General features: G+C 37.1%; 1 protein-coding gene across 2 annotated transcripts in view; it reads left to right on the top strand.

The window, feature by feature from the left end:
- The window catches only part of SKAP2 (src kinase associated phosphoprotein 2), a 121,717-nt gene extending 108,059 nt beyond the window's left edge, over positions 1-13,658 (top strand). For both annotated transcript variants that reach the window (XM_058803646.1, XM_058803638.1), the window contains exons 11-13: positions 1,148-1,260; positions 10,732-10,833; positions 11,235-13,658. In XM_058803646.1, coding sequence (XP_058659629.1) covers positions 1,148-1,260; positions 10,732-10,824 — 206 coding nt within the window. In that variant the 3' untranslated portion in view covers positions 10,825-10,833; positions 11,235-13,658. The remainder of the gene's footprint in view (positions 1-1,147; positions 1,261-10,731; positions 10,834-11,234) is intronic.
- The last annotated feature ends 4,656 nt before the right edge of the window (positions 13,659-18,314 follow it).

The raw sequence follows: 18,314 nt of genomic DNA, 5'->3' as shown, positions 1-18,314 counted from the left end.
TATAAATAATGGTGTAGAGTGCTAATGACATGCAAATGTAACTGGTGTATGTTGGAATAACCAGCAAGCCTGCAGTTCAAGGATCATATAACAAAACTAAGATGACAGCCTTGATCCAGCCAGTTCAGTGATATTTATGTTATCAGAATTAGAAGATAGCTTTCCAGTGATGTAAATTATTAGTACATATACATTCTGTCTGGTTAGTGTATACATAATGTAACCGGTCATCTTAGTGGTATTGCTTACATTCTTTTTGCATTAACTCATCACACTCCATTCTCATGGAATTAAAAACAGGAAATAGTTTGCAGTGCAACAGAAGCACCCAGTGTATTTAACTGTGTGTGAGCACTGTGTTTCAATAGATGTACTCTGTATTGTAAATGTATGACAAAGCATTTATTACTGTGTTATTGCCGTATTACAGAGCAAAGAGTGCTAAATAATCAATCAGTTAATGGTCTGTATGGCAGCTTGAACACAGCACATCCATTGTGCTTATGCTGTTAGAAGGATGAGTTTATGACTGTAGTGTAGTTAACTGTTTAGCCAGGGCTTAAGGATGAGTTTATGACTGTAGTGTAGTGTGCACGTTTAGCCAGGGCTTAATGTCCTAAACTGGAGCTGACACAAATATTTTTGAAATGCAGCTTCAGCAACAGTTTCCAAGTTCTCCAATATTTCAGAAGGAAGAATCAAGGATTATCTCAGAGGTTCTCAGAGAAGCTATTTAATTTTGTTGGAACAGGAGAGAGAGGGGGAGTGTAGCACAAAATACTTTAACTTCCTTTCACTGATCGTTATTAATTATATTCTAGCAGTTTTATCAGTTTCAAGTTGGGATACATATATGGCTTGCTAGAAATATACTGGCAGAGGAAAAATAGCTGCTTTAAGTTGCAGCTTTGAAAAATGCTTTGAAAACCTGTAGCTACATGTCTCTCAGTGATGCAACTTGCCAGTGAAGGGCTTGCACATTAAACTTATTTTTCACTTACTTTCATGGCAGGAAGGAACTGTTTCTGAAAAGAGGAATAAGAAATGTGTTCTAATAAATTGCTTTGTACTATTTGAAGGTTTAAAGAGTAACTTTAGTTATCCTCAACCTTGGTTGGTTTATAATTAAGTGCTGTTTTCTTTGCAGATAGCGAAAAAACCGATTATGCCAATTTCTATCAAGGTTTGTGGGACTGCACAGGAGATGAAGCTGATGAGTTGACATTTAAACGTGGTGACGTTATCTACATTATCAGCAAGGTATGGGACACTACTGGGGCTACATGGTTGTAAAAAGAGAGCCATGGCACAAGGGCACATTCCCACAGTTCTGTGGGGGGAAATTGGCACTCCCTTTCAAATCCTTTGTCTGCAATCAGATAGTCACTGCAATTAATTATTTTGTCAAATGAACTATAATCACAATTAAAACATAGCCATGTAACAGGAATTAACTTTAAAGCATGTTTATTTACATGTTAGATCTTGGCTACCATTTGTTAACTGACTTAACAGGAGACAATGTACTTTCTGCTTGTAGGAGTTAACCTTGGAGAATTTTAAGTTATCTTGTATGTTATGTTTTTTGTTTCCTGTTTTATATTCCTGACTCTGCTGATTCTGACTTTTTTGGGATCTTGCTACAGAAGATGGTTTGTTTTTTTGAGCTATGCTTTCATCTTTGTGTGTAGATTGTTATTGTTCCTAGAGCTCAGATTCCAAATTCGTTTGCTTTGACAGATTTGGGCATTTTTTATTACATTTCTGTTTGCAAAGAAAATGAGAAATATAATTCCTCTCATCTGAATTAGCACTAAACGGTAAAGGCATGAAGTTTTGTTTTATGTTGATGTTGGGTAATTTTCACATTTTCTCTTGACCTCCCCAACACAAACAAAACCTCTGTTAAAATATATATATCATGGTCCATTGAAGTCTACTTCTGAACAATTAATCAGAGGAAATTTCTATTTTCTCTCCCTATTAGAAAAAAACCAAACTGTTTTTAAAATTCTCAATGAAAAAAACTACTTTATAAAATATGTGTCTATCTAATTGCTATTCAGTGTAATTAGTACAAAAAATATTGTAGGTCACTGAAATGCACAAGTAGGTGCATGAAAGATAAAGACATCTGCTTGTCCTAGTTTCAAATTAAGTTTTGTCACAATTGCTTTAAATCTTCTGTGATACCTTTAACTACATTTCTGGATAATAAATGTAACAGCTTCTGTTTTAAATAAATTTAAGATTTATGGATATAAGGATAGTCCTATATAAAAATAAAGAAGATGTATTACTAATATTAATTTGACCATGTATGTCTTTTGAGGCATTTCATTGTCACTTAAACTAATAACTGAATTGCATTACTAAAGGCTGAATAAAGCTTGTGGATTGGGCAAAATTTCAAGCAGGTATTCAGCACTGAAGAATTGGACTAATTTACAATAACCACTGCTTCCCCCTCTCGCTCCCCCCAAAAGCCCATGAGTGAATGGATTCCACTGTATGAGTTTGGCCTCTTTGTGGGTTGTGCTCTTCGGGTACATTATGGCAACTATAAAATCTTAATCTTCAGCTTGTAGGTGAAAAAAATTGTTCTCTACTCCTTCCCCAAAAGAGTGAGAAATTTAATTTAAAAAATGGAGCAAAATAGAAAAACAGTAGCTTAAGCTGTCCTGTGTATATCAACAGTCCTGTTGCCATGCCGTGATTAATCCGTAATCGGTCCTTGAAGCAGCTTGCTGCTGCTCCAGATATATAGAGCCTCTCTCTGTGGGAATGATTTCTGCTCCAAAATACAGCCCAGAAAATTCAGCCCTGTTCCACTTAAAGATTGTTACAGCTTTTTCAGAAAAATGAGTGTTGGCCACTACTGTCAGCTTGGAATTTAGGGTCCTTGGAGGGGAAAGTGCCAGAGAATTATCTGTCTTAACCCTCCACTTGATTCAGTTTCAAGGTCTAATAATTTATGAGCTCTTTGTCCAGTAAGTGAAAATATAACCAAAGGAAAGTGAGCCTAACCATCCCGAAGTGGGTCAAGACTTTTCTTCTAAAATATTTCCTAATCCACTACATTAATACTTGGATTTTGTGGCAGTCGGCAGGAATCCTAGGCAATTTTTTTATTTTTTCACACCATCTAGTGGTTGAAAATGAGAGATGCAGGTACTGACAGGGGGGCTATGTGTATGCATCCAAAATGGTGTCATAAATTCAGCTTCAGCTGAACCTAGCTGTGGCTTTATTGCCTTTCTATCATATGTCAGCCAGGAACATTACTCTTGAAAATCACATTTTGCTGATAAGGAAGTAAGTATGGGTATAGCCATGTTATAGTAGGAAGGGTGAAGCATTAACAAAATATCAAGAATATTTGTGCAACATGTAAGAGTTCTTTGTTTTACAGTGAAATATAAATGGTATGGCCTGCTCTGATGAACGTGATAAGATAGATATTCATCTCTCCCAGCAATAGTTATGCCAAAGCAATATATTTTTACCAGCTTTTCTCATACCTGTATAGAAATTAGGGAGAAAGCACTATTTGTTTCCATGAAATGAGATCATTAGTATAACAGAGTAATTATGAAGCAGTTTAGCAAATTTGGGCATTTATACAATTTAAATAAAGCAAGAGGAGAAATATGTTACATGTAAGTTTCTAGCTAAATGTCTTTTAGACAAATGAGCATAGTTTCACTTTGGCAGTGTTTACTTCCTAAAATAGCTAAGTATTATGCAAAGACACATCCCCAGAATTTGCTTTTAAATGAGCATCAAAACTCAGTGTTATTGCAATGAGCATGAGCTCATTCTCTGGCAACAGAGATACCTATGCCCGACTAATACAGTTACTGTGGAAAAGCATGTTTTTCTTGTTTTAAAGGTGTATTCAAAAACTATTTAAGCTATTTTCTAAATATTTATGTCAGTTGTGGCTTTAGTGTGGCAGCAGTCCTGTGGACTTTTATAAAAATCCCCAAAAGCCTCACAACGTCTTTCTAAGTTTTTCTATCAAGTTTCCCTCAAAAGTTGAGCTTTTAATCTGAGCAGAATTAACAGAGCTATAACAATAGTGCTTGTTAAGTTTATTTAAAAATGTAGTTAACATTTCAGATTAATTAATTAATGTATCTGTACAGATATACTATTACTAGTATTTTATAATATTCTGGAATATTCAAGTGGCTTTTATCACTTATGCTATGAATGATGTGAACTTTCAGAGAGCTATATACCCTTACTCCATTTTGTAATGAAAAAAATAGTTGTACTGATAAAGAGATTTGTTAATAACATTTGTTAGTTAATATTGACTGTTAGAAATGCAATACTTTGTAGACCTGTTTTCTAAAAGGATGATTGCTTTAAACTCCTGCTCATTTATGGGCTTGCCTTTGCTTTCAAGCCCATGTGATAAATGGAAAAACAGACCATAGTATAGCAATCATTTTTATAAATCTTCCATAGCTCTACTCAAGAAATCAATTTCCAGAAACAATGATAACTGTGGATAGAGGTAGTTCTATTTTTTTCCCCCTAAGTTTTGTATGCACAATTTATGCAAGTGCAACACTTCCATTACTTGTCATTTGCTTTAGGTGTATGCTTTGTGTTATGAAGTTCCATAGTTTCATCAGCCAAATGCAAGTAATAGTGAAAATTTACTTCAATCTGTTAGTGGGAAGCTGCTTAGTAGAATTACTGACATTTCTTAATATGAAACTAATTTAATATATTTCTTATTTATATTTGTATTAAAATAGCAAATACTTCAAAATCAGAAATTATATCTTAAACTGGAATTCTCCTTATTATTATTTCATTGCACACCAGTGCTGCTCACTCTGGTATCTGTGATTCATCTATGACAATGACAACCTTTTGCTCCAGAATTTTTCATGAAAGTAGGGTGTTAACTTGGTGCTTAGATTATGCTATATATATATTCAGTGGTTGTAGGTTTCATGTGTGGCAGATTTTTGTTCTTTCAATACAACAAATGTTAAAATGCTCACATCTCAACCTGTATTTTTTGCCTAGTAAAAAGACAAAGAAAGTCCACAGCTCAGGTTAGTGCTTATGAAATAAAGGTGCAACTTAACCATGCAGCTGTTTCAGAATCACTGCGAACATTTTGTTCACTATCTGTATAATCTTTATAAAATATATTTATTCAGTCTTTTTCTAAAAGATATGAAAGACATACTAAAATCCTGAGTGTTTTATTTTTTCAGGTTGTTTTCTGGCTCATCATATTGAGATCCATAATTCCTATTCCATTGCCAATGGCTCCTCTAGCAAATAGGGAGTACCACTAGGAGCAGATTTGCAGAGTGAAGCACTCAGTGCTTGAGCCCTGCTGTCCACACCACACTTTTCCAAAGCTGTTGGATGTCCAAAGTGGTCTAGCCTGGTTTTGAAAAATGGGAACACATTGGTGGTTGGAGCATGTTCCATTTTAGCTTCATCTGAAATAAATGGGGTGTGTGTGCTCTGAGGCTGTGCATAGGGAGTCAGTGAGGGGAAGGTGGGAGCTTTGGGAGATTCACTTCAGTGGGATGCTTCTGATCAAAACCAAAATGAATACTCAGTTGTACATTACCTGTTTCCTGGCTTGTTTAGTTTTGATTTTTCCGGGTGGAGGTGGGAGAACAATAAGTATATGTCTAAAGACAATAGTGAAAGCCTTTAAACAGAAGTTTTGTTGGAACTAATGCCAAGTGACTCCACCTCTGTTGCTTTGCATACTGATAATATGTAAGCCTTTACCTATCAGATTAGAAGAAAAGTTGGCCACCTGTCATCTAATGGAAAATAAAATGGCCTTCCTATTGTTCCAGGGTATTTTCTGGGAGCAGTTTTGGTTCAGAACTCAGTCTGCTTACTTTGATTTCTATTGGAAATCTTTAATTGCTGTATATTTTCTCTCATGTCATTGTGGGAAATAAAACCTAATAATGCAACCATACAATAAATTTAGTGCTTATATTTTCAAAGATGACCATTTTATTGCTGTCTTAAAACAACTCTACTACCTGTGAAGAAGTCTCATTCAGTTATTTAAGACATTTGTCATTCTCTGCTTTTAGAGAAAATGCTGTTCTGTGCCAAAACTGCTCCCTAGTTGATAGTGTATCATTCAACAATTACACCAAAGGAAGTTCTAAAACTTTTTAGCTAGTATGAATCTCCTGGATGAATTGGAGACATTTTAAAATATTATCTTGCTAAAATGACACCCTAGAATGTTCTTTGCAAAAAATTTATCCTTGCTTCTGATGCATACTTAGCTTGATAGTAGATGCTACTTATTTTAACCCCAAACAAGACTATTGATATGCTTTGCTTTTCAGTTTTAAAATGTGCAGGTATTCAGCCCATGAATTAGTATTACTCACACTGCCACTAGAAGAAGGAAGGAGAAAAATCTTGAATTCATATACTTTGGTTGTGGTTTTTTTAAAATACAACTCCATTTTTTTCTTCAAGGCATTGAAACACGATAATTTTTCAGCAACTCTTTTTTAAAACCAAAGAAATAAAAAATCCACCCCACAAACATGAAAAAACATACCATATGTATTCAACAATAGAGACTAATTGCACAAGAACTAGATGTTCTCAACTTTTGCTGAAGTCAGTAGAAGTTTATATGGTGGAAAGCATCTGGAGAATCTTATAAAGGCAGAAGAACTGTTCTGAAGGCAGCAACTGCTTTGGAAATCCTCAAGTATAAAAATTTTCTCTTTTTGTATGTCAAAATATCAAAATTCTCTTCTGCAGAGGACTAAATGTATTTTCTACAGATATCATTAAATCGTTGGATTTAAACAATATCTGTAGAAAATAGGGAGTGTATTGCTAACTATTGCTTTTCCCCAAGTACAAAAGGTTTTATGATCAGTGTCTCATGAAGTCATGGGTACCTAGACATCAGTGCAGTGAAATGGGTGGGATGGGGACAGGGAGAAGCATTTGCTCACAGTGTGTTCAGCTGAGAGCATTTAAGGAGCCTGTGAACCCTGGTGGGACTTTCACCCCCTGCTATCTAGCATGCTGTACAGAGTGTTTTGCCAGCATGTTAAATGTTAAATCATAACCTGTTCCTTCCTGCCCTGTGAAATTACTTCATGTTGGTTAATAAATTTCTGCTGGGGAAAAAAATAATCCATTCTATGACAGTGGAAATGCAGAAGTAGCTTAGAAAGCATTTGGTCATTTGTTAAGGTTGTTGTTTCATATTCTTTGGCATAATATATTCCATTGCCCTGGTGCTTGTCTTCCAGGGAGGGTGGGGGTTGTGGTGGCCCCCTCCTCCCCCTGGCCCTGCTAACATTGCCTGCTATGGCAAATGTGCTCCCTGTCACATGGCAGAGCGTGGCCGCACACTTGTGCATTCTCCTCATTGCAGGGCAGCTGGATCTGGCCCTGCCCCCCTCTCCCTATCCCTCTATTTGCCTTGGAGCAATTCATTTTGCAGTTATTGAATTTCTTTGGAGAGTTATTTTCATACAGCGAGCATCACAGCACCTCTGGATCTTGATAGCGTTTCTACATAAGGAGAAAGAAGCTTTGTGTTAGTAATTACCTAACATTGTCAGGAGCTGACTGCAGGCCTCTTTCTAGTGATAACAGAATAACCACATAATGTAGCTTTATAGCACATGATTAATAGAAAATAATTACACATCCTACAAAGGGATGCAATATTTCTTATAAATTGACTACAATGGTTTCCTGTAGATTAAAGGACTCTTCATTATTTTATCAGTCCTTCTGAAGTATGGTTGCTTGCCTATGTTAGCAGTGATATTAAGAGCTGAATGCAGTGAGGGATACCAGATGGTAAACCCAGTGGTACCTGAGATCTGAAACTGATGCTTGCAAAAGCACAGTGTTTCCCAACTTTTTTATTCATACAAAACTCCAACCTGTATTCATATCCTTCTGTATATTAATCCTTATTTTCCACAAATGTGGGTTTCAGAGTTTTATTCTACACATCTTAAGCAGCAGTGATAGACATATGGACCTCACAAAAGCAGTGTATTAATGAAATTATATTGCTGCAAAGGAGTTTATAATTTATAACATTGATAGAAACAATACATCAATTTGGATTTTAAGTGTGACTTCAAGAAAGGACTAGGGGGGCTGTTTATCTGCCTCACTAGTTAAGCACTTTTTCATGTTACTGAGGATAGGAAGGAGAGGTTAGGAGTTTTAAAGAGAAATGTCTATTCTTCAATCAGTTTAAAAGGGAGTTCTATCTAATTATTCTAAAAGCAGATATTAAGATTTTATGTTCTTGATAGCCAGGTATCTGCATTGTATTTTTGTTCAGACTTCTATAGACTGCAGATAGTTTAATTGGGATTCATGTTGCTCTTGAGACCCATGCAAAGAATAGTAATGTAAAGGAAAGGCTTCTGTGTTGCAATATTGTCTGTATGGTATAATGGTTGCAGTGGATCCTTAAATTAGTTTACTAGTCTGTTACATCAACATTCATTTCATCTTCTCACTTAGCTTCATGCCAGAGCAGTAAGTGGTGTATTAGTAAGTAGCAAAACCCAGAAAGTTTTCAAAAGAGCAGCATGCTTTTAATTTTAATTTGAGCTATCTGAATTGTTTCTTTAAAAACAATTGTTTCTAAGTCCATGTAGTGTTGCTAAGTGGAACATTTTCAATGGATAATGTAATCCACAAGCTTTTTCTGTGCCATTTGTCATATGCAGTTTAATGACTGCTTAACTGAGCCACTTCCCTCATTTCATGTATTGTTTGTTTTTTTGGCTGATGTCTAGCAAAACTTGCTTAATCACTCTTGTCAGTCACTGTGTGAATTCCGTGTAGCAGCTTAAAATCTTTTGTTGCTTTCTCTTTGAGAGATTTATTGCTGAGATTCCAGTAGTATACGTGAGTGCTGCTCCTTTCAGCAATTTCCCACTTCAGTCTTGAAATCTAGTTTGTATATTTGAACAGTGTATTGTGAGATAAAGTATAGATTTTTAAACAGGCTGATCTGGAAGATTATAAGCCTCAGTGTCAGCATATTGTTTCGCCTTTAAGGATTTGGGGTGTAATGTGAAGCCTCATGGGAAAGATTATTAACTTCTGTGGAGAGCAGTGTGTACTGAAGATCAGGTTCAGATACCTCTGGACTTTCAAGACCAAACCCATCCCCAGCAGTCTGCTTTGCAGTGGAAACGGGAAGAAGGTGGAATTATTTTTGCAGCTTTTTTGTTTGCATGTTCACATAATAAATGAAGGTTTTCCTGCTGGTTTTAAAGTGGATTTCCTTTAAAATCACACTTACTGCAGTATTTAATGCATAGTAGGATAGAATCTTTTACATTATCGATTCATTGTTAAGTGAAGGGAGAAAATGTTTAATTGAAGACTAATGTTCACCCTTCCACAATTAGAAAATACAAAACTGTGTGTGCCTGCATGCAAGCATTAAAAAAAAAAAAAAAAAAAGGCAAAGAAAAAAGCCCACATGAAAGCAGGCCATCATAGTTAAGCACAGAGAGAGCTGAGTACACTAAGCACCTCATAGGACCCCAGAGAACTCTTGACCAGGCTAAATATGCCAGCAGAAAATCATTATAGCTCGGGCTCTAATGAAATGCCATTAACCCTTTAGCTCCACTTGGCTATTTATAACCAAAAAACTTTACCTACATTTCGAAATTGTAGCTTCATCTCAGTAGGACCAGTAATTCAAAATTCTTCAAAGAGCCTTTTCCTCTTCTCATCAGAAGAGCAGTGTAGCAGGAAGCAGATGCTGCTTATCAGAGATATCTGTGTATTTTGTATTTTGTATATTTGTTCCAAAGTAATTTCTATCTTGCTAATCATTCAGTTTTGAGTATGGTCTCCGTTTTAATAACGCTTCGTTTGTAATTCAATATATGTGTATGTGCAATTCCAGCTGTTCCAATTTATTGAACCATTGTTAGGATTGATCTTAAAATATCTCATATCTCTTATATGACACAATATACAATAATTACATGTCAGTATTACATTATTTTATTTTTACAATAATTATATACCACAGTACCACAATACTCTTACTTAGTACTGCTTTTGGAAGACATTATTTCTTTAAATGATTATAATTCATTTTGTTTCATATTTATCTCACTAAGCCTAAACATATTTGAAACAGAAGTACATTAGTCATCTGTCAGGAATATGAGATCTGCTGTAGAATTTCCTGCAAGCCTAAAGCAATAGTAGACTTTGTCCATAGAAAGATATTATGTATTAGATATATATAGTGTTCCCTTCACATTTGAGTGAAGTAGTTTTTAAAATAAGTTGATGGTTTCTTAGAGTATAACTTGTGATACTAAAATAATCTCTGTTGATTGTTATATGTCAATGTTATGCTATTAGATTTTAGTTACAAAGACAAGATTTTTGTATTTTTGATGAACAGAGGATAAGGAGGTCGGCTATTTTTAGTAGGTGTTTGAGAAGCGTGGCCATAATTAAGAAATTTTCTTGAGTATGCCGGGCCTTTTTAAAATTTACCTTCTGCCTTTGCCTAACTGCATGTGAATGCCTATAACAAAAAGATAAAATGTTTTAATTTTCAGTTGAAATGATTATAACTATATATAAGGGAAAGCATCCATAAGGAGTTGCATACAAAACTCTATTGCATTTATATCAGACTAAAGGTTAATACTGCGTATTGTTTTCAATTAGGAGTACAATAGATTTGGCTGGTGGGTAGGAGAAATGAAGGGAACCATTGGCTTGGTGCCTAAAGCCTACATAATGGAGATGTATGATATTTGAGAGGCCTGGGTAAGTACATTTTAATCCAATCTTCTGTAATGGCTTATATGTTCCCTTGTTCTCTGTTTCATAAGTATGTCTTTCCTGGAACCTTTGTAGGAGTCCTGTTAACATAAAGATTATAGCAAAATATATTGAAGGTTCAATTAAAGTACTTTTTTTTTCCTGGGGTTTTATATGAAATATAAAACTACAAAAGATTATATATTTAATAACTGTGTTCCCTTTTCCAAATTTTTAAAAAAATAAAATTGATGTTGTTTATATTTAGTTTTGTTACTTTAGTTATACGTATATATCTGTCTGTGCAGAAAACTGTGGAAGGGGAAGGATATTTGGACAGGGTTTGACATTCATGTTTGAGGTTTTTTGGCTAATGATGAACTTTCAACTTCCCTCTCCCTACTCAGGAGAAATCTGCACTTGAAATGAAGAGTGGTGTGCAGCTGCAGTTTACAGAGCCAGCCTCTGGAAGACGATTCTGCTGTACATGTTTTGCGGTTTCAGCAAATGTAGTCAGATCGTTGCCTCGTGAACATTAAACATTATAAACTGTAATTGATCATAACTTTATGGAAATGGTCAGCTTAGCCACTTTTTATAGAATTTTAATGCTAGGAAATTAATAGATGGTAATTATCATATGGGGCACAAGCAGCCGTATAGTGCCTGTTGCTCTTTTTTAAACATGTCAGCAGCACTCTGTATAGCTGTAGGTTTGGGCTCTCTCAGGGAATTTTGCTATTTTTTCCTGTTCTGCAGATTCAGAAAAATTACGCAGAGCTTTGAGGGTAAACTCTTACTCAATTCGTGCATGCATTAACCTTTTAATGCTCACTGTACATCTTGTGCAGTTGAATCAGAAAGTTGGGGGAAATTTATGTATATTTCAGGTCTTCAGGGTATTCTGTTTCCAGATGTTTTCAAGTTATGCTTTAGCCAATGATAAATTTTTTCTCATGTATTTAGTATCGTATTGTTAATTACTTCTTTGTTGACACACAATGAAGATTTGATTATTTTGCTGATGTAATAAATGCACCTGTGTGGTAATACTGCTGTGGTATCATTCTGACTTGTCATGGTAATTCTGTGGAAATTTTTGAAAATATATTAAACCCTAAAATTTTTGCTAAGTCAACGCAAGATAAATTGCAGGTAAAAATATTTTTTTCTGTGGTAGTGTGAAATATTTTACCTGTACCTTACAGATAATTTTGCAGAGTCAATTATCTTGCTGGTATGTGGAATTCTGATACAGGTTGTGCAACAGAGATCTTCATCTTCACCCTGTGTGAATTACCAACAGCTACCTGCATTCTTGTGTCAAAGCCAGAACTTTGTGGCTAATCAAAAACATTGCCTGAAACATAAAAAGGTACACTAAAATACTACCACTTGTGTAGAAGTGGTTGGGCAAGTCAGAGTTAATATTTTACATACTCTTCTTTAGGAGATGTACTTTACCATTAGCATGGAAGATCAACTTTTTTGGGTCCTCCCAGACAGTTGATTTGTGAGACCCTTAATCTGCCAGCGAGGCAGGTCAGGCCAGCCTGTGAGCTGCTGAGCCTGTGCAGGTCCCCGTGTAGCTGCTTGTGCTGTTTATGCTTCAGGCAGACCCCGCGGACACCGTGGGTTAAAAGGAAACGTCAGCCTGAACTCGGAATTTGGATCCTTTCAGTAAACTAAGATGTTGTGCTCTGTGTCAGCTAATGTATGGTACTTGCTGGTACACTGAATTCTAATAGGCGTCAAACGGGACCGAGTTTTGTTGTAATTTTTTAAAGAGATAGTCATTGGAATTGATTCTGTGTGTTATCAGCGAAGCATTAAAATGATAGATTATAGTCTTCAGATCTTTTACTACTTTAATTTGTCAAGCGTACTGGTGGATTGTGTACAGAATGTGAAGCGTTAATAGCGGGGCTGGAAACGCTCCTTCTCCCATGTTAACATGGCAGCGCCATAAATCTGCCCGCCGAAATGGCTTTTTATTAATTGCAGAATTCCGAATCCCACCACCACCACCACCACCACCATGTATTTTTAGGGCATGAGCCCTGCCCCTCTCCCGAGGCGCGGTGCGTTCGCTCGGTGCGGTCGCTCGGTGCGGGGCGCGGCGCGGGCCGGCCCCGGCGCGGTCCCTCCTGCGCTGCGCTGCGCGGCCGCGGCGCTGGGTGGCAGCAGATTTTCGTGGGACGGGCGGAGGCGGGTCCCGCTGCCGCCGCCGTCCCTGTCCCCTTCCCCCTCCGCGCTGTCCCGCGCCGCTTCTGCCCTTCTTCCAGGAGAGGGAGTCCTTAGCCAAGCGATGAGGGGCAGGGGTGCCCGGCGCGGCCTCTCCTGGGTGGTGACAACCAGAGACATCAAGCGGCTTTTGTCTGTAATTCTCTTTTAGGGCTTCCCCCTCCTTAGTGCTTATTGCTAGGGGGGAGTAAATAAACTGCCTTAAATTCAAAACGTGTCCCGAAACTCACTGGTAATGTCTCAGAATAAACCAGCGATGCACCACGGATGAATGGTTTACTCTAAATCTGTGCGAATTCCATAACCTTTTTTGGATAAGAAAATCTCAGTTAATGCAACTCAAATAAAACTCAGGTAGAAGGTGCTAATTGCTTCATTTTCTTTGTTCACTTAGATTGTGCTTGCCTTTCTGTAAACGGTGAGAGAGCAGATTTTTAAAAGGTGATTGTAACTCTCACATTGTACAGCGTTTTACTTGATTATTTGCTGTGTTCTGGATTTGTATGGTACTGCCATTAGATCTTATAATAATGTTCTACTCTGCAAATTTTTAAGGTTCAAATAAAGTTTAATTGTTTGCAAACTGTTATGATGCTAATAATTCAACAGCCTGCTGTGTTACTAATGAAATTACTTTGTTATGATTAATTTGGAAAATAGTGTGTTGATTGTAGTAATTAAGCACAACAAGGTGAAGTAAATGATTCTAATGCCATCTGGCCTCCAGACTGAATGAAGAAATGAAATGGGGCTGTCATTTGAATTTATTCAGAGAAGTAAGGGTAATACAAATGCTTTTTATAGCAGAGGCACCCAGATATAATCATGCCACTCTGTAGTATCTTTTCATGTGCTTCTGTATACGGATAACTGGTTCACATATTTTTGCAGCGTCTCGTTAGGATCTACCTCTTTGTACATACTGCCACTAATTACATGTTCTGATGGCAGTGCATGCACTGGTTCTTCTATCAGAAAGATGTATGGATAAGATTTAGAGAAGTGATATGGCTCAGCTTACCTTTTGCTCCCCTATTAAGGATAAAAACTTTCTGTGAGTGGAATTAAGTGAATGCTAATTAAGATCCCATTCTAAATTCAAAACTAAATGCATAAACTTATTTCCCATTTTTGGCTTTGCAGTCTGAGTATGACACAGTATTAGAAGGAATGTAAAGAATAACCTTTTAGAACCTGATCCAAAGACTGTTGAAACTGAGAAGATATTGAATTCACTTGCTTTTGCATCAGGAGCTCAAACAATAACTCAAAAACAGGCAATACAGTTTCAAAGTGCTTTTTTTTTTGCTGAATTCTCTTTGTCCTCTTTCTGAAGGAGATGCAATTATTTCCATAAGCTGAACCAAACAAAAGAACAGCTCTTATTTCTCTAAGCCAAATTACAAGAATCAATTTTTCTATCTCAGGTAAAGCAAAATGAAGTTGTGGGTGTAAATTAAAATCCTGGCTTGATAAAGTTCAGTGGGATCTATAGGGAAGCTGTAAAATACTAATATGTGGTGAAAGTACCCAGGTAGATGACAGTGGTGTGCTCTTCAGTTGCATGAGCCGTTTGAAGCTTCTCTCATCTCTCACTCAAGTTGATGAAAAACTTGTTAGTATGTAACTGTGGGAATAAGCATATGCATGGAAACCTCATAAACAACTTTACATAGCATGAAGAACTGATAAACTCTATAAGACCTTCACCTACCAGGGTTTCTCTGAAGCTGATATTTCTCAGACAGGAGTCTGCTTAATTCTATCTTTATTTAGGAAATCTGACACTAAGCTCAGCAAGGAGTGCTCTGCCAAATCTGCATCTCTGTCTTAGAGTTAATTTCCTTCCCAACATCCATTGTCTTACTGTGAGGGACCAGCACCAATCAGCTTCACATTATGAACTTAAAATTGTGGATTCAAGCTGGGTGTAAGCACAGGATTTGGTACTTCTGGGATGCAACTGTGACTTGACTCATCTTTGGATCCTACAGGAAGAAGTAACGGGGGCTTAGATGGTGGCAAGATGTGCAAGTGAAAGGAATACAGCTTTTCTTATCCAACAGTGTTGTGCTAAGGAATACATATGTTTATTTTCTCTTTAATTGTAAAGCAGATCAGGCAGTGATAACCCATGGATTGTTATATCATAGCCTTTTGCAGATTTGTTTAGGAGTAATTTTGTAATGGGATCTAGACAATTCTGTTTGTGCTCTCTGGGATTGTCATTAGTCCAAACTATCACACAGAGAAATTCATAGAAATGCAGTTGCTGGGTTCAAAGCAAAGTAGAGGGAAAAACCTCTGCACCTGAAAGCTATGTCAACATAAGTCAAATTTAAAACTGAAACTGTCAGCTTCTACCCAGCTTTTTGGGAGGACAAGTCTTTTAATTAACGGGAAAAGCTTAAAAATCCAAGGTGTCATCTTGTACCAATGTGTCAGAGAATAAAGTACAATAGTGCAAGCAGTCTGAGAAGAAGAGCTGCTGGTAGATGAAGAGGCAGATAGTTTCAAATGCCACTAAAAAGCAATCTATCTCTATTAATTTTCTGCTCTAGCAAACTGATATGTTGGAGCTTTTATCCTAAAGTATCCTCACTGTCTCACAACCCATAGAGCAAACTTCCTTTCACCCTCTATTGTAAAGCAAGTGCTACTCCATAAAGAGATTTGTTGGCTAATGAGCATTTTACAGCAACACTTTAAAGTTTATGCTGTGAGATGAAAAAAAAAATCCACATTCAGTTACAGTGGGAGGATTTATGTTGGCAGAAGAGAATTACCAGTTTGGCCACTTCCAATCTGCTGTAATTGCTTCCATACTTGTAAATAGTGCTGTGGGATTTTTAATGGCCATGGCAATAAGGACTAGTTTTACACCTCATGCTACAAGACGAGTATGTAGTACCCCAGAACTGACCCCTGTGCAGAACTGCCTGGGGTAAAGGACAAAAGTATTGCACAGGATCATTATCAATCTTTGAAAAGCCAGCAGCATGGATGTGTGCCTTGGCAGCCTCCCACCCAACAGCTGACATGGCCCAGTGCTGCTTTTTAATAGTCACATCTAATAGGGTCAGCATGAGAAGAGCAGAGCACAGGCAGTCTGACAGGCCGGGGCTACTCACTTTGTTCATTGGGGGTCTTCAGCCTCTCAGACTCATTTCACTGTGGAAGAGAAAAGATGAAATCTGTAAACAGTCACATGGCATCAAGAAACCATCTTCCTTTTCTGTTGCTCTCTTCCAAGAGGACTGCCATTCTTTCCTTATATTTAAATTAAAAGCAGTCAGGCATGAATGCGCATGTGTGTGTAGGAAGGAGTGGGTTTTATTATATCGTCGCTTACAGTCTTGTTTTGATGCTGCTTTCTCCTTTCTGGTGTTTACATTGACATGTTCATAATGGCCATGCTACCTTCACCACAGAAAAAAGGTATTTCTAGCTTTAAAAAAACCCCCAACTATTTACAGTTCTTGAAAGGCTCTATTCTATTAGCTCCTCTTTTGTTATTTCCCACCATTTTAGTGTATTGTGTCAGCAGTATCTTATCAAAATCTATGTCTTTTGTGACAGTAATTTTTGCTTGCATGTAAAATACTACAGACTAATGTTTTGAAACTTCTCTCCTTATTTTCAAGCTGATTTTGGACTTTGTTTTAGGATATTAGACCTCAATGAAAGGGGAAGGGGTGAACAATCCGTACATCTAGAGTTCTGTTACTTGACTGAAAAATAGGCAATCCACATTAGCAATTGTGAGAACTGCCTTGGAAAGTCTCTAAGCTAACCAGCTTCCTTTCCATTCATTTGTTTCTGATTCTGGGACTCACACAGAATGCTTGACCACTTCCACACTGAGACTACCTATTCAGCTACTTGCTGTCCTCTGATGGCCACCCAAGGTCACCTATAGGTCATTATTGACTTGTGACCAGAGTTGCCTCCCTCTACCTCTTGTTTGGTACTGCTCTAACGGCAGAGCTCAGGAAACAAACATCTTGTCTTCTGAGCTTTGTAAATTTTCAGGTGAGTGAAATTTCAAAATGCAGAGGCATCATCCAGAATAATCTCTCTCACTAAGCATGTTTATGATTTGTATTTCTCTGAATGCTCTGTCTTCACTTTACTCCTGCATTAATTTACTTAAAAAAAAATGTGAAGAGGAGAACATGTATCATGAGATGCCTTCCTAAAACATCAGATTTTGACAGAATTGGGTCAAATTAATGTTTCAGGTGCAGATTATGGGAATGCTACTTGAGAGTGGGAACCTGAATCCGTACAGTGGTTGTTTCTGTCAGGCTTTGGCAAGCAGAGGAGAACAAAGAGCTACATGTCTGGCCCTTAGCTGAAAACTGAGCCTTACTGATCTATGTCTGATATTATCTTAGATCCTTCAGCTGCCCTGTTGCTTCTGAGCATCTCTAATAAATTCAATGAGCTAGAAATTTATGCAGATGTTTGTCCATCAGGTGTGGATCAGGGTTTTGAATTATAGCCTGATCTGACAGAATGGCATACAAAACCATGATGTGATACGTTCCCATTTGTAGGGCCTCAGGCTAGCTGATGATTCCAAGAAGCACATGTGGACCACAAAGGGATTTCATCATACTTGTTTCATTAAATGCTAATGATGTGTTTCAGTGGAATTCTATTTTGCACATTCTGGCTTATGTAAAAGAGGCCTTCATGCAAAATACCCTTGCTTAGATGTCATAACATTTGAAACATGGGGATTATGTGTTAGAGTAATTCAGTCTAAAACTGACCAGGGTGACTCACAGGGATCACAGAACAGTGTACAGAGCAGCTACTCAGGCCACGTATATTTCATTTGGTAAACAGTGTTTGATTATGAATTAATTGTAATAATGCTGACAATTATTTCAATAACTTTGTCTAGTTAACAGTAACAATAGACATACTGTTTGTTAAATGTATTAACTGAAATTGCAGTAGCTATTCAGACTACATTCATCATAATACTTGGTAGTGTATGTCCTTCCCTTGTCTGTGGGCTTGTGAGTGTCCTGCTCATCCTGAGTGTTGTCATTTTTGCTGGTATTACAGAGAAAAAAATTGAAATGCAGGCAGTTGTCAATGACAAAAACATCTTCTGTCTTTTCCACTGTCTGCTTCTTGAAAACAGTCAGTTCTGCATGTATAGTTTGAAACAAGGGAATTTAGCAATGTGACTCCCCCCTTAACTCAGCAAAAGTTATGTAGGTAATTCT

Source organism: Ammospiza caudacuta, chromosome 1 (genome assembly GCF_027887145.1).
Source record: "Ammospiza caudacuta isolate bAmmCau1 chromosome 1, bAmmCau1.pri, whole genome shotgun sequence".
In the NCBI taxonomy this organism is placed as follows: Eukaryota; Metazoa; Chordata; class Aves; order Passeriformes; family Passerellidae; genus Ammospiza; species Ammospiza caudacuta.
This window is presented reverse-complemented; position numbering and strand designations above follow the sequence as displayed.